This window comes from Diadema antillarum, unplaced genomic scaffold (assembly GCF_040938485.1).
Source record: "Diadema antillarum isolate AM-2024a unplaced genomic scaffold, OU_Dant_1.0 seq00000367_RagTag, whole genome shotgun sequence".
NCBI lineage: Eukaryota > Metazoa > Echinodermata > Echinoidea > Diadematoida > Diadematidae > Diadema > Diadema antillarum.
The window spans coordinates 1,576,943-1,600,704 of NW_027271368.1; the positions used below are offsets into that span (position 1 = coordinate 1,576,943).

Here is a 23,762-nt window from a genome sequence, read left to right on the forward strand (position 1 = left end):
CTATGGAATTCTTTTGTACATCAATAGAAATCTGACATCTGTTTGAATAATTACAGCCAGTTGGAACTCCACGTATAAAACCTCCTTGGTCTGTTTTTGAGACCCTGGACTCCGCGGCCTGGCGGCGCCTTTTTGTTGCCGCAGGCTAACAACAAAGGACGAAACGTTGAGGGCGTCAATATCCTGTATAGCAAAATACGACCTGCAGCTTGAAGCCAGACTGTTTTGCAAGGTAAAGGCGCAGTTCAGTCTGAAAAGGCAAATGGGACCAAAATGATTGAACAGTTCTCTATTTGGTAGAGAAACGTCTAAATAGGTGGTGGAGGTAATACCGATGAAGGTATCAGTGGTAGGTCCATAAATAATGGTCAGATAAATTGATCGCATAGCTTGCGTTCGCTGCGCAAGACTCGAACATCAACCGTTCATTGTCAACGTCAATGCAAATCTAAGTGCTTTCTTCTACGTAGCGTCGGCCTACTACCCAAGCGGTAGCGGTTTTCATCTACCACTCGGCTCTCGGCTGAGTTCAGGGCAGCCAACATTGTTTGGATTGGTGAGTACATGAGTCGCACTGTACAAAGTGCTGTGCTGCTGTATGTATTGTAGCTTGCACTCTTCACCAAGTTATTGCTATTATCATTATTTGTTGTTGTAAGACAGACAGTATAATGCAGTCTTCACAATCCACTTCAGCTTGTTTACCAAGCGATGATGGCAGTCCCATGTGTGTGTGTGTGCTGGCACTAAATGATGGATGGATGGCTGTGCCTGTGAATCGAGACACACAAGAGTTCTATTTGCAGCTATAGTATTAGTATAATGTACAGTTGTAACCCCGGGGCGGGGCGCTGTAGCTGTAACCAGTGCAACTGTGTTGGGGACGCTGCTATTCTGCTGCGGTTTAAAAAACTTGCCTCTTTCTGAGTTTTTGCTTAGTTTATAGAGAGCATGTGCGACCCAACAGGAGGCTGCATCACTGACACTGGATTGACTGGAAGAGCAGCCTCTCTGAATAGTGAATGTTAATGCCTGGGTTGGTAGTCGCGACCACGGGTCCAGGCAGATGGTTCCAGGAGAGGACCGCGACGGACCACATCCATGAAACCGACTATAGCCAAATCATGATATCAGTCCCCTCTCGTTCTGCGTGTGCGTCTCCACTAGAAGTAGAAATACAGTCACGGAAACTCGCTCATGAGGCTAAATGAGGCCTGCTCCCCCGTACAAGCACTCCTCTGCCTCATGAGGCCTGCGTAGAGCCTCCTGACGCTCCTGGGGAGAGAGACTCATGAAGCTCCCTGTTCACTTTTTATTCATCTCACATCTGACATTAATAGATCTACAAATTGTCACAACTTTGCACGGTGATTTTTTGTTGCACAAACATGTCCACTATCCATGATGAAAAAAAAAAAAATTCAGTCTGTTTTAATCAACCGATGCACAGCGACTCACCGAAACAAGAGTGCTAGTGGGTTTGCATTTAAATGCAAGGTTGCCGCACCTAGCCTAGCGGCCTGATCCAATTAAAGATTTTCGGTGCTTTTTTCTGTGGCTCTCACCTCTCTGCGCACGAATCAGCCCCGTGAAACTGAAGTCTGACATCTTTTTACAAAAATTTGCATGAGAAAAATAAAATCAGTACTAACCTGATCTTGTGCATATACTCCAAAGTCCAATTTACTATTCCACACTGATAGAGTAGGTAGATACTCCAGTTAGTTTAGTAGCAAACTAATCACTTTGTAGGTATGACGGGTTCACTAATCGTTGGGCGCTTTTTCTGGAATCATCCCGCGACGCGACATCACATCACGCATCCAGCACTACAGACAGCGCACAATGACAAACTGTGAGATTTTCAGAGCGAGCTTGCATTAATGCACTGGAGGATACAGCAGTATCCTCCGGTGCCTGCGCAAACTCGCTCTGAAAATCTGGCAACTTGATGTGATGTGACATCGCGTCGCAGGACCGGATGAAGAAGAAGAACAAAATATGCTCGCAAATCGCAGTAGTGGGCAGTACTTCCATGTGGTTCAACATACAGCATATATATAGCATGTAGCATATCCTTGGTGTTTTCAGGAAAACCTGCCATCATTAACCCATTGAGGATAGACTGATTTTGCTACAATACACATTTCCCATACACACCTGCCTGAGTATACTCGGGACTTGTCCTCAACGGGATAAGCTAAAAGGATAATAGGCTCAGTTTTTGTTTGTTTGTTTCCTTGCAGCTGCAGCTTGATCCCTTCCCATCATACAACAGATCAACATGGCAGTCTCATGGATTAAAGTGGAGGTAGAAGATGATGATTTTAAAGAAGCAGAATATGCATCACAGTGGAAGGTCTTTGTTGAAGACATCACTGAAGGAGGTAAAATAATTTTGTCAAACTGGATTAGTTTCTATCAAACTTTAATTGGCTTTGGCATGCTGTTATAGTAATGTTTGAGGGAAAAGCTGTCAACGAATTATATTAAATCATTGATATGGACATTGCGATGGTGCTTGTACAAAGTTGTAGATTTCTGTTGTTAACATCTCCCCAAAAATGTATTCCAATGCTGAAATGAAATAAAATGCTTTATGATGCATGCTTAGTGCTGCTAACTTCTGATTCTATATGATGTATGTCTGTTCACGCCCAATTGCAGAAGAATATGATGATACTTGCCAGTGGTCATCTTCCTCCATTTCAAGTCTTAAGATGGGACGAAAAGTCTCAGTCAAGACTTACAAGCTACCTCTATGTGAAGATTGTGGGGAAGCGTTCACAAGCAGTAAAGATTTCAGACAGCACCTGATGACAAGACATGAATCCAGACACGCCCAGGAGATCCCCACCCCACAAGGTGATGGTGATGATTGGAATGTATCCAACAGACTTCATTCTCCTACCACACAAGGAGAGCAACTGCATAGTCAACAAGCTGATGGTGAGGCCATCTCAACTAAAATGGTAGAGTATCCCATGGAGGTAACTGTGAAGGTGGAATTTCCATCTGGACTGGTAGAGTATCCCATGGAGGGAATCGTCAAGGTTGAACCTCCATCTCCAGGAGACCCCCAGACACAAGCAGTCAGCCTTGACGACTACAGTGACTGTGATGGTAAGTGAGAGAGCAAGGAGAAAGCCATTGGTGTCACAGGCACTATTGTACAAGGTAATCTTTTAGGCATGCAAAGCTTGCAAGAACCATGTCAAGTGAGCTGTTTTGTTTCTACATATGAACATATGACAAGATACTTTGATTAAGCAATTCTAACTATTACACAGTTTATGATGAAGATTGAAAGGCAGGTAGGAGAATAAAAATCCTCCTGATTTTTTTTTTTCACTGGTAGAATGCTACACTCTTAAGGTGCCACATGCCCTAATGTGGGGCCCTAAAATCACCAAAATATCAAATTTTAGATTTTGACTATTGATAGATCTGCCCAAAAAATTTCATTTCAAAATTCCTATTACAAGTGCCCCAAAAGTTGATCGAAATCTTATGTTTCTTATTGTTTCTCGACCCGAAAGTCTGTTTGAAACAATAAGAATAATAAGGAATTCAAAAAGCTCTAAAATCATTACTGTTCATTCAACTTCCTCACATAAGGCATCAAATTGATGAGGAGGGTCTGAGCTATCAGACTAACTCACTCTTGGTCTGCCATCTAGGGGTAAGGCAGTGCACAGCTTCTAAACTGCCTCTGTTCACCAAACATACTTTCCACACGTACTGTTTATGCAGTGGGCGTGGGTTGTGATTTCTTTTTATTTCCTTTGTTTTCTCAAAATCTTGTTTTTCAGATAATTATATTATTGATTTGATTGATCTAATAAAGCTAAAACGCTTTGTGGATTGACTTGCTTTCTAATACAATTTGATAACAGGCTGCTAAATAGGATGACACAGAGTTTTTATGATACATTAGACAGAAGACCATTAATTAAATGACACGAATACATAATTAGCTGGTCAGGTGCATGATTGGACAACAAAAATACTGTAAACGTGGAAATTTTCACGGTACATTAATTTTCGCGGATTTCGCGCTACGTTCGGCTAGCGCGAATTCTAAAAAGCGCGAATATATCTTCGCAATTTTCTATGCACATTTTGAACGGCCTGAATTGTGTGCGCTTCGTCGATGATACTGCTATGTAGTACAGACATGTTTACGCATATAGCAGTATCATCGCACGCACCGAGCCCATGGCCGATTGGTGTGCTACATCCCCGCGACTACAGTACACCTAGTACTACAGTACATGAGTACATGTATCGAGTAAAATACACATGTACTACGTAGTTGAGCGCTTGTACTCGCACTCGCGCCGCTCGCTACGTCGCTTATCGTATGCTGGCATCGCTGGATGAAAACAGAGACTGTGTATTAACCCGCTGCGGAGCGCGAATTTAAGAACCCGCGAATATGTTTTCGAGCCGCTCAGCGCGAAAAATTAATCGCGCGAAAATATCGACGTTTACAGTAATCATTAAAAATAACTTTTACATTATTTTACAAAAATGCTGTGTCAAATTGTGCATAACAACATGATATACATTGTACCACCACAGCAGATTTGGACTATTTTGGGTCATACAATTTGACTCCAGCTTTGGAACAATATTTTATTTTTATTTTCTTTATACGCCAATCAGGTTTTGTGGTGTCGGATTACATGTGTGCTCAAAATGTACATGAAGGCATGTAGTGATCACCCATGACAGAAAAAAAAATTAAATACTTGTATGTACACATGAATAGACACTCACTTCCTGTTTGACAGTATAGGATGTGTGGCACCTTAAGGAGCAATGCATGTAGGACTTCTTCATAGTAGACTTCCAAAGTTTTAATTCCACAAGGAAGAATTTCATTAGAAAAGAAACCTCTTTCCGAAAACACTCCAAACCCAGAACTCTCCAGGTATCCAGGTTGACACAGAATGCATGTTATTCAGGCTTACTTGAAATTTAAACTACTAGTATGTGATATTCTGTTTGCTTTATGATGTAGGGTTTCAAAAGAAACTTTTGATGCTTAGAAAAAGCATAGAAAATCAAATTTATTCCTATTTGTAGTTACGGGTATACAAGTACCCAATTTTATGACCACATGTAATCAAGCACTTTTAACCGGAAATTTTGCTTATATTCCAAGGAGCCAAGATTTGTGAAATTACACTGAATGCAAAAGCTCCTGTCTTATTGTAAAAGTAGAAACTTTGTGGTGTTGAATTTTTCCTGCAATTCACGCAGCCAGAAACCAGCAGGAAAATAAAAGCATGTGAATATTTTTCCTTGCTATATGTTCCACTTTAGTTTCTTGATTCAATAGAATTAAAAGCACAGGAACAGAGACTCCAACCCAAAGCACCTTCTGATCTGGAGATTCTCCCGCCTGAAACCCCTAGCAAACGGGAGACTCCAACTTGATGTGTGTGAAGCACGAAGTTCCTAGGGTTCTACATGCTCTCTTGTGCTATCTAAGGCTTATTTTTTCAACACACGATGGAAATAAGTAAGAAATCCTTTCCAACGGGAGACAAAGAGCCAGGGCGGGAGCTGTAAATCTCAAACGGGAGAACGGGAGATTTTGCAAAAATGGGCTTTCGGCGGGAGATCTCCCGTCGAAAACGGGAGAGTTGGAGTCTCTGCAGGAAACTCATCTTACCTGGTTGAGCGCAAAAGATAACTAGTGAAAATATCCACTTTTTCAGTACACTAGGTATGCACTGAATGCCAGTGGCAATTCACAGAAATTTTATGTTGGGAATATTACTGATTTTACAGTATACTCAAAGGTTGCTCATTGATGGGGAGCAATAGTCCCTAGGCCCATACCATGTTTACACCATGTTTTCTTCCAATTTCCTCAACTTTTATGTGACTTTGAAACAGTCTGACAAGAATACATGATTGTATTTAAAGAGAACAGCACAATCAGTATGCTACACATTAGAAATCATGTCAAGCAATTATCCTCCATTTGATGAACATAATCTGTGGAAGCCAGGGGAGAATCATATTACCAATTTCTGCTATAACTGTAGGTATCCATTAACACAAATAAATGTTATTAGTTTTTATTTGTAATGGGGGGGGGGGGGTAATTGTGGGTTATAAGATATTGCATCCAACAAAAAGGCCAAAATTTCTTCAAGGAACTTAGAGTACACTATGTGGCTGCCTGTAGGCACAGTCAACTTTCTTTAACTGCAGAATTTAAAACAGATGAATGGTGGATTGTCAAATGAAGTCACGTTGTATTGAAATGGAAGTGATTTTCATGCTTACAGAAGTTTTACTTGGCATCAGTTAGTGCAGTTCCTCTATGATTCACCAGAATTCACAGGAATATTATTGACGTCAACTTCGGACACTGCTTTGTTTTGGGCTTTTATGTTACACCAAAATATTTCTCATACAACTTGTGTAGCATTGCAAAGTGCTACATTTTTTTCACCACTTGCCCGGTCAGGCAATCATATTTTTGAATTGTTGCAGAACACTTGCCGGAACATGAATTTTACTTGCCCTGAAAAAGAGTCCAAAAATATAAGAAAGTGACGAAGAAAATCACTTGAAAGTCAAGGGCTTAATACACAATCATTTGAATAAACATTGCGCATTCATTCACAGGCTTAAACACATTACAGTGACTTGGTTTGAATGGATAGTTGGTGTTGTTTTACATTGGGCATTCCTGCTTGTGTAAGTGTTGCAAGATTATTAAAATGAATTTTAGTGTGTTGTATCACTAAACAATCATCTTTGAGCATTTTTCTTGTTGAATTCATGGGTTGCAGGGGGAAAAGTGAAAAAAAAAAAATTGGCTTCAAAACATTTGCTTGCCTGATTCGGGCAAGCATTTTTTTGCCATTGTTCCATCTAGAAGCACTTTGCCAGACTTTAATTTTCACTTGCCCCGAGCAATTGGACAGGTGCTTAAATGAAGCAGCCAGCATTTGAGTACTGTAAGACATGATATTTTCGTGGCACGATATTTTCGCGAATTGGAGCTGACGGCCTTTTTTCGTGGCATGAAATTTTTGCGAAATGCCACTGGCATTCAATGCATATAGTGTAAACAAGAAATTTTGCATGCATTTTAATTTCACGAATCTTGGCGTTAGCGAAATTCGTGAAATTGAAATGCATGCGAACATTCCTCATTTTACAGTATATCTTTTCCTTTTTAATCTAGATGATACTCTGGACAGTCTACATGTTGATCACAACAGGATCGTGGCTCAGGAAAGTGTGACATCAGCAGCCTTCAATCAGATGCAGTCCATTGTACGTGGTAGACCATCGATGGCCAAAGTCCTAAATGTATATGACCAAGCAGACAATCCAGGGGAGTACAACTCCGAGTCTAATGGGAACATGACTTTGTCAAGCAGTGGAGAGTGCCATATTTGTGGAGGCCATTTTCTTAATCTTGCAAGACACATGATACTGCATCAGGGAAGAAAGACATTCAAATGTGAGCGATGTTTCAAATGCTTCCCTACACAGTGGGACCTGAATAAGCATGTGAGGGCAGTACATCCAGGAGAATTGACGTTTGTGTATAATGGACAATCCGACAAGTGTGAAATGCGCCCAAAGACCTTTGCCAAGAAACGGGATCCTAACGAACACCGACAGCTGCACTCACAATCAACTTTCACCTCGAAAAATGTAGTGAAGTGCAGCTGCTGTTCCAAGTGGTATCCAAGCGACTGGAACCTTGAAGCACACAGGAAAAACGCTGTTCTCAAAAAACGTACTGGACATGCCCCTAAAGAGAGTGATGTGCATAATAGTGTGCCAATGCAGTTTCCAAAACATTGTGTCTGCTACATCTGCAAAAAGTCTTGTGGAACACCCGATGAACTCAGGAAGCACATGCACACTCACATTGAGAAAGGTCTACCAAACATCTCGGAGGTTCTCACAGGTAAAAAAAGAAAAAAGAATCTTGCTATCTCCTCTGTTTTCCTACAACTGTACTATTTTGTTTCTAAATTTTGTGTGTACATGAACAGCACACCTGATTTATTACAGTACAAGGCTGGCAATGGAATGGCATGACTGTTTACCAGTAAAGGTACTGTTTGCCACTGGGAGCAGTGCTTTAAAAAAATGTTTGAATTATCACATTTGATGCATTGTGTTGGTGTTAAAGCTGTATCACAAAACATCCTACTTGTACTATGTATAAAGATTTGCCATAAAACCTAAAATACAGTGTTTAAGGAGATATCGCCAGTTTTCTCAATAAACGTTAATCTGTACACAGTTTATTCTTAGAACAATTTTATTATAACTATTGTTCACATTTTGTCTATTTAACAATACTAAACATTGATTACACTGATGAACAATTTCACAATGGTTGTTTCTATCCTTAATTCACATTTCAGAAGAATTTTGAAGCACTAAAGCTTTGTTTCTGTTTCATTGTAAATAATGCCTTTATGCTGTAGGCCTAATGGTGTGTAGTACATGTGTACAAGCTGCAGGTGGTCTGAGGACTTTTCGAGACAGTACAGTGCACTCCTGTTATTAAGAGTACAGTTCTAACGAAATATCAGATTTGTACCTCTTCTGGCAATCCCCGCGACTCACCCGTTCCAAGTTTTGAGCATGCTCAAAACTTGGCTATGGGTGAATTAGACTGGGTTTTCAAATGTTTGTTTGATTGGAAAAAAGGGGAAATTGTCCTCTTTTGTTGTTCACTGAAATGTTTTGTAGCTGTTTTTGAAATGCCCTACGTGAAAGCGTACATAAACCTAAAAAATAATGACAGTAGGCACATCCTTTTTTTTTATTCCTCTTTCGACAACAGGACTGGGGGTGAATTCTGATGCAAACAGAGTGAGCTCAAATATTCAACCCACACCTCGTGAAGCGATAGCAACTGAATGCCACCAAATTAGCAGTTGCCACAACACACTGGAAGAAATTCGTGTGGAAACTCCTCATGATGGCAGGAAGCAGGGGGTGGATCCTTTACGATGCATGGAGGAGTGCCTGTGCGGTGTCTGTGGCAGGATGGTATCCAGGCAAAAGCTGGAAGATCACATGATCCACCACAAGGGTGAGAAACCATACAAGTGTGAAGTGTGCTTCAAGCACTTCGCCATGAGGACTCAACTCCAACGACACGTGTCGGTTCATCGTTCCAAGCATAGCTCCTACTCTCTTTATACCTGCGAAATATGCAAGATGGTGTGGTCCTCAAATCGCCATCTGTTCTTGAAGCACATGAGAACACACAAAAATGTGAAAGAGACTGCTTCATGGTCACCTCCCAATATGAGGCAGCTGAAAGGTAAGGGACATTTGCTATGTGATATTCGTTCTTTCATGAATGTGTTTAGAATTCAAGGGAAGTGGGGGTATGTAATGTTTAATCCTGTCACAGTATGGCATTGTTATAAGCAGCTTCTGACTCGCCTCACTGTACTAGTATTGTTTTGTCTTTGGTGTCCTGTGGATCAGCTCCCACCTGAAATGAGACTGGGCTATTTTCTCTACTGTGTCTTGGACACTGAAGCAGGTGTTCATGAACTTACAATGTAACAGAAAAAATGAAATGGCATAAAATTCTCTGGTACACTGAGTCTAACAGGCTACAGTAAATTGCATCTGATTGACAAACTGCCCTTCACTGACAAAAAGAAGCACCAATTATCATTCTTGTTTAGAAATAGCCACTATAAGAATAAGGGTTAGAGTCAATGCTGACTGTCCGGCAGAAGCTTGGCAGTCTGCTATGTAGTCAGGGGAATCGATAGTTTGAATCCAACAGGAGTGCGTACACCCATGACTTTTACAATGGCTACTGCTAGAAACACTGAATGATTGGTGCTGTATTCTATCCATGAAGGGCTGGTTTTCAATCAGTTGCAATAAAATTTGATGCAAGAATTCATTACTTGAAGCTACATTTAGGTGCTATGATATGCAGAGGTGTGAGATTCCTTGTGTCTTGGGTGACCTGTTGGCAAGTTGTGGTCATCCTTTGTTGAACTGTGGGCAATGCATGCTGATGGACACATATTGCAATAGTCTTGTCTGTTTTGATGCCTAATTGGTTTTCCATGAACAAAAAAAAAAAAAGAAGTATGATGCCACCTCACCTGTTATGTTGTTCACATTTCTAACATATGAAGCTGGATATAGTCCATGATGAGTGACAAATCACTACATTTCTGTTGGGTTCTTGCGACTTTATTTTGTACTGCTCTCGACCGTGCTTGCTCCAACCTAATACAGTGAAACCCCGTTATAACGAGTTCGGTTATAACGAGGAACCGCTTATAACGAGGTGATCGCGTCAGTCCCGTTTTCCTTTGCATGTAAACCTATGGCAGAATGAATCGGTTATAACGAGTTCGGTTATAACGAGATTCCGGTTATAACGAGGACAATTTCAGTGCATCATGATAAAGAAAAACATAAGCAATTTGATCGGATATAACGAGTTTCCATTTCTTGACTAAATTGCCGCTTTCAATCACGCGACCAACGAAACACTGAAAATAGAATTCACGCTATCCACGTCTTTTTTCCGTTTTGCAGAGAACCGTTTCTTCCATGTTTTCTTCTAAATCACGCGATAAGACACAGGAATGCCTTCCGATGTTACTGATAAATCATAAAACATAATCGTTCAATTTTTTTTTTCGCGAGATACGCGTGCGTGATATTAGGGCAGACCACACCGCAACGAGAGAGAGAAAAAAAAGATAACGCATTCAAAAACTTTTCATGTAGCGACACTTGTGGCCAAAAATGGACAATTGGAATGCGTGTGCAACTCATCATTATATCCTTTCCATTTTTAGTTCCGACTTCCATTTCTTTGGCTGCTTAGCAAATATGAGCGTGGATGATTAAAGCCAAAATAATTAATGAAATCATCGCGATCCCGCCGGCTGACAGTAGCGTAGAAATAATTGAATAACGCATGTTAACCTACTTAATCGGTGTTCAGAAAAAGAAACAAATGCATTTAATAATTTGAATAGATCTGGATTTGTTCATTATCATTTAACAAATGATAAGTTAAATATGAGTGTGTATGACTAAAGTCGAAATAATTAAAGAAATCATCGCGATCTCGGGTGACAGTAGCGTAAAAATAGTTGAATAACGCATGTTAACCTACTTAATCGGTGTTCAGAAAAAGAAACAAACGCATTTATTAATTTGAATAGATCTGGATTTGTTCATTAGGCCTATCATTTAACAAATGATAATTTAAATATAAGTGTGTAAGATTAAAGCCGAAACAATTAATAAAATCATCGCGATCTCGCCGGGTGACAGTAGCGTACAGATAGTTGAATAACGCAAGTTAACCTACTTAATCGGTGTTCGGAAAAAGAAACAAACGCATTTAACAGTTCAAGGATGTACAAAACGCGAAGAGATTTTCGAAAGAAAATAGAGAATGCATTTTTAATCCCTTCGGACGCAACAATAATACATTGTATAAAATTACAGCCGAAATGACTCATGAAATTATCGAATTCCGGCTGGGCTCCAACAGCGTAAAATACCTCGCAAGTTAATGATAAACAACGCATGTATGTTACTCTGAAATTATCGCGATCTCGCTAGGCGACAGTAGCGTAAAGATAGTTGAATAACGCATGTTAACCTAAATCAGAAAAAGAAACAAATGCATTTATTAGTTTGAGTAGATCTGGGTTTGTTCATTATCACAATTTTAAGACTGCATTTCACATTGAAGATTTTTCTTTCTTTCAGAATCGTCTATTAGGTACAGATTTGCGTAAAAAGGATCACAACGTAACCTTCCACATTCAGTCCTGTCGCATATTTTTCAAGAATGGATGTACAAAACGCGAAGAGATTTTCGGAAGAAAATAAAGAACACATTTTTAATCCCTTCGAGCGCAACGATCATATTGTACAAGATTACATCCGAAATGGTTTATGAAATCATAGCATTCCCGCTGGGCACCAATAACGTAAAACTACCTCACAAGTTACGGTAAACAACGCCTGTATTTTACTCCATTTGCGCTGCTGTTAGGAAAAATTAACAAACAACAATTACAATAAAGAATGAACTCATTTCAACCCTTACTTTTTCGTCTAATTCACAAATAATTTCCCTTTATTATCTCAATAATAATGATCCATAATTGTGTAATAACAACGCAAAGGATGTTCTCAAGTTTCATTGATGGGTATATTCCGATGTTGTGCTTATGTTTTTCTTTGTTTTTGATGCGTACGGTTATAACGAGGTACCGGTTATAACGAGGTAATATCGCCGGTCCCACGGACCTCGTTATAACGGGATTTCACTGTATGACCTATAGCTATGGATGTGACCTGTTTACAACCACAAAAACTACATAATTAATTGCATGAATAGTTACATTCTCAGATACTACATACCCGCTATATGACATTCTTACATTCAAAGAGGATAACCATGAATGCTAGAATTCTGTACATCTTACTGAGAGAACTTCTGTTATTTGGTGTTGAAATACAGAGAGATGGGTATTGTTTTATTATTTCTGCAGGTGAAACGAAAGACCCTCCTCTCCAAGATTATGTAGATTCTGCTTCTGGAACAGACACAGTCATGCAAAGTGAAATATCGACAGACTTTGCTACAGCAGAATCTGACCAGAAAATGAGTTCAGATCTTCCCCATCACTACTCCATGCAAGCTGTGAAGGATATGAATTATCTTGCAGTTGCAGATGAAATGAATGACACACCATCAGTGGATGGTGAGAAGACGATTACAGACACAGCAACCTCGGCAGGAGAAGCCATACCATCAGAAGATATTAAGGAAGAACCAATTTTCCCTGCACTTGGTCTCGGAGGAGAGAGTTTGACACAAGCTGCAGCTTACCAAGTAAACAATTTGACCAGCCTTTTTACAAGTGATGCCTGCAGCTCAGATTCCTCCTGTGAAACTATGATGGCAGCCCACCTTGTTGAATCAGAGAAGACGGTGAAGTCACACCAACACCGATCAAAGAGACCCAAGGGGAGAAGTGAACAGTGCAAAGTGTGTGGCAAGTCCATGTACTGGCAGTATATGAGTGAGCACATGCGGATCCACTCGGGGGAGAAGCCATTTGAGTGCAAAGTCTGCTCCAAGTCCTTCTCAAGGCGGTCAAACCTCCACCGACACATGTCTGTGCATGGTCCCCAGTACGCCTACTACACCAAGTACACCTGCCACATCTGCAACAAGTCGTGGGGCGAGCAGAGCAAGTTCAGTGACCACATGAAGAAACACAGTAGCGAGGAACTTAGCCAGGCAGTGGGACATGATGCAGATCTGATGAGAAAAAGTGGTAATTTTTGTCTCAACTTTATTTTTATCGAATTTTCAACATTGTAGGGGAATCTTTGATGAGGGATCGGTATTACTTAGATTCCTTGTGTTCCCCCATTGATAACTTTACCTGCCCTGGTGCATTTGCCAACTTGAAGCTTGTTCATTGGAATACAGTTACCAAAAATGTACAAAAAAGTCCTCTCCAAATGTGGCCTTGTTGCAAGTGAGACCACTCAGTCGGGCATCACAATGTCACTGTCTACTACTAATACAGAGGCTATGACTACGGTTTTTGCTATTTTTATAGGGTAATGTGTGAGATAATTGGTGAAGGTAATTGAATGATAATCCAAGATTGTAAGATCTGATCACATGACATGATAGTGTTTAAAAAAAACACAAACAAAAAACAACAAAAATACAGACAAACAAAAGAAAAAAAAATCAGAAACAAACCAGAGTGAAATTTATCATCAAAGTATAAGTTCTGGATCCTATTTTACTGTAAATCAAGCCATGTAAATCCATTCAATGTTGGAACAGATTATGATCAGACCTTTTCAGAAAGGATTCTAGAGCATGGCAAGGTGGGTTTGTAATAGTATTGTTCCCAAGTATAAGTGAACCAGTTCCGAATTTCTGAGGATTGATTGATATCAAAATTGTTTCCAAGATTAGTTAGTTTCAACATGGCTTTGATTTTATAACTGTTAAACAGCCCCCAGCCCCCCCCCCCCCCCTCCCCCACATCTACCAGTTGGGAAGGACATATTCAAGGTGTATGCAATATATTGTATTCTAGAATGTGGCAAGTTGTTACAAGCTACATTTTTTATCTCAAATGGCTTGGATAAATAGCTAATAACTTCTGAGGTCTGACTGATCCCCAAATTTGCTCCTATTATCAATTGTGATGAATCTGAATAGATTTTTTGATCTTTTGTGAAATGGCACCCTGTAATGCTACACGCAGGTGTACATGTGTGTTTCATGGTTTGTATGTTTGCTGAGTTGAAGCAAAGATACCATTTCAACTGAATTTACATAGCAGGTAGAATACAAAGTTCTGTAAATTGCACCTTGTGTTTAAGCGGAAAGGTAATGTTTTCTGGTTGTCCGTTCATCTGTCAGTCAGTCTGTGTCAGTCTTTTTCCAAATCTCACTAGTATGATTTCTAAAAAAAGAGGAAAACGATTTATGTGAGTTTCCTTTGTACCTGGTTCCAAGAGGAGTAATTTCCTTCAGTCGTATGTACAAGAAAACTGCTGTGGATTTTCATCGTGAAAGGTACCGGGTATGTTATTTTTGCATCTACAAGAATGTTGCTTTGCCACAGTCATGAGGATAGGGGAAACACCTCTGCAGCCACACACTTGTACGTGGCAGTGCTGTACCTGAAAAGGAAAATAGATAACACTTGAAGTGATTTAAAAGAATGATGCTTATGAAAACAGAACATCATTTTATCCTTTCCTCATCCTTTGACAATGAAGAATAATCCCCATCCCAAAACTTTGATGCTTATCCCTTCTATTCATGTTTTGGCAGTGATTATTTCTTTAACAATAATGTTTTGCAGCTCAAGAGAGTGATGCTGAAGAAACCGCCACTTCGAGGGAGCTGCTCAGATCTTCTGAAAGTGAAGAAGAGTCGTGCCGGGCACCTGCTGATATGAGAGACCAGACAAGCTTAATGCAAGGAGGCACCACTAGTGGTAATGTTTTACCAGAGGGAGAGGAGAGCAAGTGTCTTCTTGGAGCCACCACGACTGGAGGTGGACTTGTAACGACGGAAAGGAGTACCATTGCCTTTGAAGGCGGGAGCACGCATACCCCAGGCAAGGGTCCCGATGTGCGTGAGACAGAGGTACACTATGTAGCATCACTTCCCAATGCTGTCGACAATCCAAAAAAGGTGCGCTTTCGGAAACGGGTAGCGTGTAAAGTGTGCGGCAGATTCCTTTACTCACACTACCTAGCTAGTCATATGAGGGTACACACGGGAGAAAAGCCGCACACATGCCTCGTCTGTGGTCGGCAGTTTGCAGCAAAGTCTAACTTTCATAGACACATGATCACACATGGATTTCAATATGGAGAATGCACAGATTCCTTGCCAAATGCTTCAGAGTCTGAAATCAACTGTGCTTAAACTCTTTGCGTGCTTGGGACACTAATTGACACAGAAAACCTCTAATACAGTTGCAACTGATATGACCAAGTGCAATACATCAGTGTAAATATGTGCATGAGATTGATAAGTGTTATAGTATTAAGCATGAACTACTATTTTTTTTTTTTTTTAATGTGGACATACATACCACTGACAAGACATGTTTCTAACCTGTGATCTGTGATAACCAGACAGGAGTTGAGACAAAGGGATGAATTCTTGTGTTGAGTTGTTTTTATTGCAACTGATTGACAAATTGCTGTTCATTGGTGTAGATGTGCACCGAATTGAGTTGTGTAGTATTAGCCATGATAAAAAAGATCATGGTCGTTCAACTCATACTTAACTAGTGCCTGGACAGGATTTAAACTTACGAATGTATGATACTTTGTATCCTGATAACCGGACTCTCTTCATATCCACTGGAGCTTACCCCGCCCTGACAGTCATTGCTATTTGCAATCCTTATAGAATGCAGCGGGTACTGCATATTCTACGTTTTAATGAATCATTACATCCTGTCCTGTTGTTTTTATTGCAGCTGATTGACAAATCACCCTACTTCAACAGAATTTTGAACAGAATTAATCAGTGTTGGTTTTTGTGTGTGTGTGTTTGTTTTTTTCACTATACATAGCTACTACATGAACTAAATACTTATAAATTCTGTGCATGTTTACACATATTACACATTAATGTAGGGCAATTTGTCAGTTGCAGTAAAAATATAATGCAAACCTTGGTGTAAGAATTCACTAATTTGTATTATAAACCCCATAGTGTTGCAAACAGTACCCAAAATCCCTGGCACAGAAAGGTATAAAGTGTAAAGTAGAATTTACACCATTATACATATATTTGGATTGAGTGAATGCAGCAATTACATAGTAAAACACGTCAGTGAATGTTTGACCCAAAAAAAAAACAGGCTATCTGTTCAACATTTTTGAATTTTTGAAATTTTGGTGACAAGACCACTGGATTAAAAAAAAAAAAAAAAAAACATTGTACCACAGATCATGACATCACATACAGTATGAGCGGCGGTATAGAGAAAATATAACGAAAATTCCACAAAATGTCATTTCATATGAAAAGTACACATTCCCTAGAATTGTTACTGACATAAGATTATATCAAAGGTTATGTCATTTCCCCTGCTTTTAAAAGTGTAGTTCTCTTTCGTAATGCTAGAAAAGTGAAAATATTTTGAATCTTCTATGTATTCTATCTATATGGGTCATTCCATGAAGTTGGGTACACAAAGTGTGACATGAGGCTCAAAATTTCAAAACTAATGCAGAGCTTAGTTATTGTCATCTCAAGAAACATAGATACATGGAGTATATCAAACAAACTATTAGAAGTTTGAATCTTGCAGCGTAGCCACTACACATCATCACACATTCAAGATAACGCCCACTTGTTTCACATGTAACAGGGACACCAACCTTCCAATTTGATCTGAAGAAAATCTGCTTTTTCTCTTAGTTTGCCACAAGATATTTATAAATCAAGAAATATTTGGAAAGTATGTTGTGACTCTTTCCACACCAGCAACAGCAAAAAATACCAATCGAAAGTTAAAAATTTTAAAAATCCTACAACATTTTCTTATTAGAAAGGTCTGCAGACAGTTTTAGGGGTCAATTTTGAAATTCAATCTTAATGTAAATATATCTTTGAAATGCTGCACAACTAATACTGGAAACAGGGTGAAGTATAAGAGGACATGCTAATGCCTAAATAGGATCAGAAAGTGAAAAGGTTAACAAATACAAAAAGACTCTATTTTCCCAAAACCTTGTTTGAGGTTTCACATGTAACGATTACACAAAGATTCCGGTGTCCTGTTACATGTGAAACACTGAAACATAGTCCTTTTTGTTAATATTCTTTGAAATGAAGCATGAATAATTCAGGAAATATGGTGAGCCATAGGGGGACATGCTAATGTTTATAAGATCAGAAAATAAATATGCAAAATGACATACAAAAATGACTACTTTGCCCAAAACTTCATTTACGGTTTCACATGTAACAATTACACAGATTTTCTGGTGTCCTGTTACATGTGAAACACTAAAATAGTGTCCTATTTGTTAATATTCTTTTAAATGTAGCATGAATAATAAAGGAAATAGAGTGAAGCATAAGAGGACAGGTTGATGTTTAAATAAGATCGGAGAGTAAAGATGCGGACATACAGAAAATGACTATTTGCCCAAACTTCATTTTAAGGTTTCACAGGTAACAATTACACAGAGATTATGGTGTCCTGTTACATGTGAAACAATAAATTTGTCTCTCGATTTATAAGACTTTCAACATTTTTAAATTTCAAGTAATGACTGAGAATAATTATATAAAGATATATATAAGAATTTTATTCTTATAATTATAATGTATTTGTCCCAAAGTTATGTTCTTTGAAACTAATGTTCTTTGAAAGTTATGTTCTTTGCGTCTAGTTAAGAAACTTATGTTCTTAGTTTTGACTAATTAAGGTAAAAAACGATTGGTTTGTAGATCATGCGTCTAATTAACAAACTTGCTTTTTGAAACAGCACTAATTAAGGTAAAAAACAATTGTTTTTTTACCTAATGAGCGTTGTTTCAAAGAACATAAGTTTCTTAATGTCAAGTCACAACACCCTGTGGGGAAAGGGTTTCAAGCATTACACTGTGGTTTAAACACCAAAGAACACAATGTCCGGTTTCACAACACCCTGTGGAAAAAAGGTTTCAAGCATTACACTATAGTTTAAACACCAAAGAACACAATGTCCGGTTTCACAACACCCTGTGGGGAAAAGGTTTCAAGCATTACACTGTGGTTTAAACACTACAGAACACAATGTCAGGTTTCACAACACCCTGTGGGCAAAAAGTTTCCAGTATTATACTATGGTCTAAACACTAAAGAACACAATCAGGTTCCACAACACCCTGTGGGGAAAGGGTATCAAGCATTACACTATGGCTTCGGCATTTGCTAATTTTAATATCTTTCATGGGAAGAATGAAAAAAGGCAAACATACAATGGAATGAGATACGGAAGGTGAATTTTCACCATTAAACATTGTATTTTATTCCTTACATATACTCTTCCAATAAAACATTTTAGAAAATTTGAAGAATGCCAAAGCTGTCCTGAGGCTGTTTTAATTCACATATACATGTTCCTGTTCTAAAATGCAGCATCCTGTCCTACTAATCCTATTCTTCAAGATATATAGTGACCGTCTCCCCTTCAAGTTCCTCCAGACATTGAGATACTGTCCCGTCGTTGGTGACAATCTGTTGCTTGGTGATCGTCTTCCCATTCTCGTCCACTCTGACCCGAATCCATTTCTTCCATGTCATATGCTTAGGGCCGTGTTTTTCCACCAGCGGTCTCAGGTAAGATCTCAACAATTTGGGACCACATTCTTTGCATTTCCTCTCGGAGCAATGTCGCATGTACGTCTTCGCTCCTTCAGACTTGGGACACATTGTGACGCGATTCACTGAGTGAACGCCATCAAAGAAGGACTTCATTCCGTAACTGTGTGCTAAATTATTAATTGCTGTTGCCTTCAACTCAATATTTGTGCAGTATTCGCACAAACATGCCCTGAATTTGATTGATCCTTGGAGCTTTGCATGATGTGGCCGGAGGCTGTAGAATGTTTTTGCACCTACTTTCATGTCTGGATTCTGTGATTTGAACTTCAAGAACAAAGCCGCCACTGACTGTTGAAGATATCGAATATTTTTCATGGTCTTCATGGATACCATTTTCTTATCAGGCAGGTCGATGGCTGATTCTTCGTAGAACGAGATGACTGCGCTTGCTACCTCTGGGGACAGCTTTCTCTTGTCGTGCATTTGCTTCTTCTTGCTTGCCGAGGAGATGATCTTGCGGCCCATCTGCAAGAGAGCCGATCCTTTTTTCTGAAGTCGGTACTTGCTCAAGATCTTTAGTGATGCAGCAATATTCCTTCTTTTTTCTAGGTCTTTCTTCTTCTTGCTCCTCTTTAGTCTGCCCATTTCCTCACTAATGCTTGATGTCAGGAGATTTTGGACTTCATGATGGGCATCCTCAAGGCCAGTGTGCATTCCTCTCTTCTTCAGTGCTGCACGCTTTTTTGGAGAGGACTTCTGAAATAGATCTATCATCGTAGAAACACACTTTTCTCGGTCTTGTGGCATAACTGCCCTTACTCTCTCCAAACTTTTTCTTCTAGCCGAAGAACTTCTCACGTCACATCCTGCAGATGAGAGTTTCTTGCGAGTGACTTCCAACTCCGCATGTTTCTGATCGAATGCCTCTGCAATTTCTTTCAAACGTTCCTCTTCTTTCTTTAGCTCTGCTTCTCGAGCCTTGAGCTTCTGCGATTCAATCCACATAAGCTTTTCTTTTTCTTTTTTCTGCTTGTATTTCTCTCGTCGCATTGCGTTGTATTGCTCATGTTCTTCTTTTGACATTGCTGCTCGTCTCTCTCGCTTCTTTCTTGCCTGTGCTTGTAATTTTTCTTTTTGCCTTTTGTCTTGAGCTCTGGTGCTAGGTGTTTGTTTCATTTTGTTTGATTGAAGCCGTAGTTGCTCCTCCTTTTTCTTTGCTCTCATTTTCCTCATTCGCAGAGCTGCAGTCGCATTACACCGCTTCTTTTGTTCTAGGAACTTTTCAGACTTTTCCTTCTCTTCAGTGGAGATATTTCTCTTCTTTAAGGTGGACTCCGCTAGGGACATTTCGATCCTCTGTAACTTGTTATATTCCGCAGCTTTTTTCAACAATTTTGTGTATTCTTGTGGGTTGTTGGCCTTCAACTTATGTCGCCACTTTGTTGTTCGGGAAGCAGCTTCAGTACTGTTTACTAACTTTACTGTTGACTGTTTTTTTGAGGGCTTCCGGGCCTCCGAATCAATACTACATCGCAACCGAAGATGGAAAGGCTTTTTCTTAGCCATGTCTATCGGTGTTTAACCAGCCTGAACTTGAAGTAATCATAAGTTGGAAGGAGGGGGGGGGGGGGGCTGTAGGGGGGAAAAGACAACATTAAAATTAAAATAAAATTAAAACTGAAATGTAGTTCAAATATGATTTGCAGATTACAATATATATTCTGGCAACCTTCTAGGTAAATATGAACACTACATTTTTTAATACAGGGGAATCTTGTTATAAAGAACAGTAGAACACTGATCTTTATATCGAGTTTCCACTGTACCTCAAATTTATATTGGGTTGTATATTAATGGCATTATTTGAATTGTATTTTGAAGGGTGCCCTCTGCGATTAAATGGTCATTTTTAAACTTAGAAACACTAGCGAAGTAAACTTCATGTGCAAATTTTGCCGTTTGTAAGATAGACAGAGACTAGTGTCATATTAGTAGTAACTTGTATGGTTGAGGGCCCCTAGTTTCGGTAAACTAGCGATTGTCAGCCTCCTTAGTGAAATATTTTATTTTCTAAATGACCTAAAATTTAGCTCAGAATGTGCTATAAATCCTGCATATTGACATCGTGTTGTCACACTCTCGATGAGGTCATCCCATACGGAAATATCGTCGAGAATAGCGTGCGACGTTCTTCTGCATGCGCCTGTCCTTGTGGAACCTTGTTCTCAGCAAACTATCTCACCAATAAATTACGTTTGGTTTATGTGGTGATAACTCAATAAGGAAGTCTTATACTACAGCAAGAGGTCATACCAAGCCCCAAGGAGGTACTAGGCAAGCGTAGTACCTCCTTGGTCATACTAGTCTAGACTCGATACTACTAAAGGGCGCTGATGTCGTCGTTTACCACCAGACTTCCATGTGTAATCAACTACATGTATTTACTTACATAAAAAGACACGAGTGGGACTAAAGATGCAATATCATTACGAATTACTTTACTCGCGCCGATTGTGGGTTTTTTTTTAATGAAATATTCTTCGAGGCTCTGCCCACACAATTTCGTTAACTGTGGGTATAATCTACGAAATATCGATCATAAAGTGTAATATAAGTACGATACGATCATGTCAGAACATGAGAAAGATAGCTAGCCTACCTTGTCAAAAGCGACACGTCGTTTCCATCGTAACAGCTGCCCACGAAACACAAAAGCGGCTTGAGCTGTTCTAACCGGTCGTCTGCAAGCCGATCGCACTCGTCACATTCAAGTCGCATCATCCGGAAACCCGGGCAATGTGTCGTCAACTCGTGAGCGTACGTCATTTGCCGAATGGATCGTGGAGAATTGTTCCCATCGTAACTTTTTCCACGGACACGAAGAAAATATACAAGCACCTTATTCCTCCGTATTTTCCAAAAGCAGTCAAACGCGATTGTTTCTTTTCACAGTTTTAAAGATCCATTGACAACAAACATATATAAGACATTTCTTGCCATGTTTCTCTCGTATTTCTGCAGTTTTCCACTCGCAAATATTTAATCCTCATTACCATTTCGCGGACACGAAATGTTACGATAGTAACATGATCTCATAAGAGGTAATTTTCCAAGAAAAACCTCTTCATTGGGGAATTGTCTATTAGTGCCGACTATGAGAGTTAATAATGTGAATAAATACACAACTCATTTTTCTTTACTGTAAATTGTATTTATTTAATATTCAAACAACACAAACAATGTTTTGATGTCACAAAAGAAACACAAAAATTACAAAAAAATAACATTTTTAATCATCAAAAAACGGGATTTTCATAAAGTCTCAACTATGCCCTTTTGATAATATATTCTATCACTCCTCATTAATCAGACAATGTGGATATTAGATTAAAATAACTTTTGTTGGGACCTCTGAAAACAGATACATAACATGATGAACAGTACTGCCCATTGTGTACCCAACTTCATGGAATGACCCATATTGTAGGCCTACATGTACGTGCGTAGTTCACGTGTGATGTCGTGATCTGTAGTAGTCTCATGATCCAGTGGTGCTGTCACCAAAACTGTAAAAATTCATCACTTTTGAACAAAAAGTCTGATTTTCCATAAGCTTTCACAGATGTATTGTACTATGTAATATGCTGCATTCACTCAATTTCCACGTGTATGGTGTACATATGTATTTAGGGTAAGTTCCCCTATAATGTCATAAAAGTTGGATGCAATGAAGTTATTTAGTTACCAGTACATGTTTTCACCAAATTCAGATGAGAAGAATCCCACAGGCCACAACAATAAACTCAAATTTGCTTTGCATAAGATGACGTCATATACAGTACACTGTACTTGTACTCTGAACTTTCTCTCACTCTACTTGTGTAATCATGTTTCTATTCAATGACTAGGCAGCTTTCAGCTACTGTATACTGTATGCCAAATATTTCGCGAGGTTTTTATTTTCTCGAATTTCGCGAGTCAAGTTCTATTTGTTAGATTAAAGACACACGAAAATATTGACTCTGATCCCAATGTGAATGTGATGTGTGCATGCACACTTCTCTGTTGAGTACAGGACTCCATGATCGCAAATTTAACCACTTGCGAAATTGTCGAGAATTCCTGATGCGCGAAAATTTAGACTCATGAAATATATGGCATATACAGTATGGCAGGCCTTCTGAATGTCATTATTACAGTTTATTTGCAATACCGCAGAAAGTAAGACAGTTCATGGGAAGGCCACAAATTTGTTTGATGTGATTGCATGCAAAGTACAGTGTAGAATGATAACCTCCGCCAAGGGAGGAGGTTGTGTTTTCATTACCGTTTGTTTGTCCGTGTGCAAAATAACTCAACAAGTAGTGAACGGATTTTGATGAAACTTACAGGAAAGGTTGAGAATGACACAAGTAACAAATGATTAAATTTTGGTAGTGATCCGAGAATTTTTGCGGAATTTATGAAGGATCTTTTATATTATGACAGGTAGGGTCAATGAACTTGGGAGTTCAAGCTGCACATTTTTGAGATTTTCAAACGTGTACTAAAGTGCGTGCTCTAGTTTCTGCTTCGGCGAGGCGTCTGCCGCGCAGCTGAAGGTTTATGACGTACATATAATTGTACATGTACATGTAACAAAGGCTCCCATATTGGGAAGTCGGGTGATTTTTCAGCATGTATACCTGTGGGTGGAAATCACTGATCTCTGTGGAAGAGCCCAAAGAGCTTTTTCCCAGTGGTGGAGAGGAGAAAAATTTCTTTGGGAAGAGCAAGAATAGATGGAAAGTAACTGTTTTGCAGAGGTCTGCGCTCTCAGGGTGCTTTTCTAGTTCTTTTATGTGAAGATTGGTGTAT

The 23,762-nt window shown here is 39.3% G+C and overlaps 1 protein-coding gene across 1 annotated transcript; it reads left to right on the forward strand.

Moving 5' to 3' along the window:
* The first annotated feature begins 249 nt into the window (after positions 1–249).
* LOC139731268 (uncharacterized) lies at positions 250–13,408 on the forward strand. Its single transcript, XM_071642154.1, has 6 exons — positions 250–556; positions 2,222–2,387; positions 2,668–3,123; positions 7,217–7,954; positions 8,846–9,331; positions 12,570–13,408. The coding sequence occupies exons 2-6, from the start codon at positions 2,285–2,287 to the stop codon at positions 13,406–13,408; spliced, it is 2,622 nt and encodes an 873-aa protein (XP_071498255.1). The 5' UTR covers positions 250–556; positions 2,222–2,284.
* The last annotated feature ends 10,354 nt before the right edge of the window (positions 13,409–23,762 follow it).

Bases quoted from the DNA above. Each gene is read 5' to 3' on its own strand.
- LOC139731268 (XM_071642154.1), top strand. From the start codon at position 2,285: ATGGCAGTCTCATGGATTAAAGTGGAGGTAGAAGATGATGATTTTAAA. The intron at 2,388-2,667 runs GTAAAATAATTT...GCCCAATTGCAG, and splicing joins TGAAGACATCACTGAAGGAG to AAGAATATGATGATACTTGC. The intron at 7,955-8,845 runs GTAAAAAAAGAA...TTTCGACAACAG, and splicing joins CATCTCGGAGGTTCTCACAG to GACTGGGGGTGAATTCTGAT.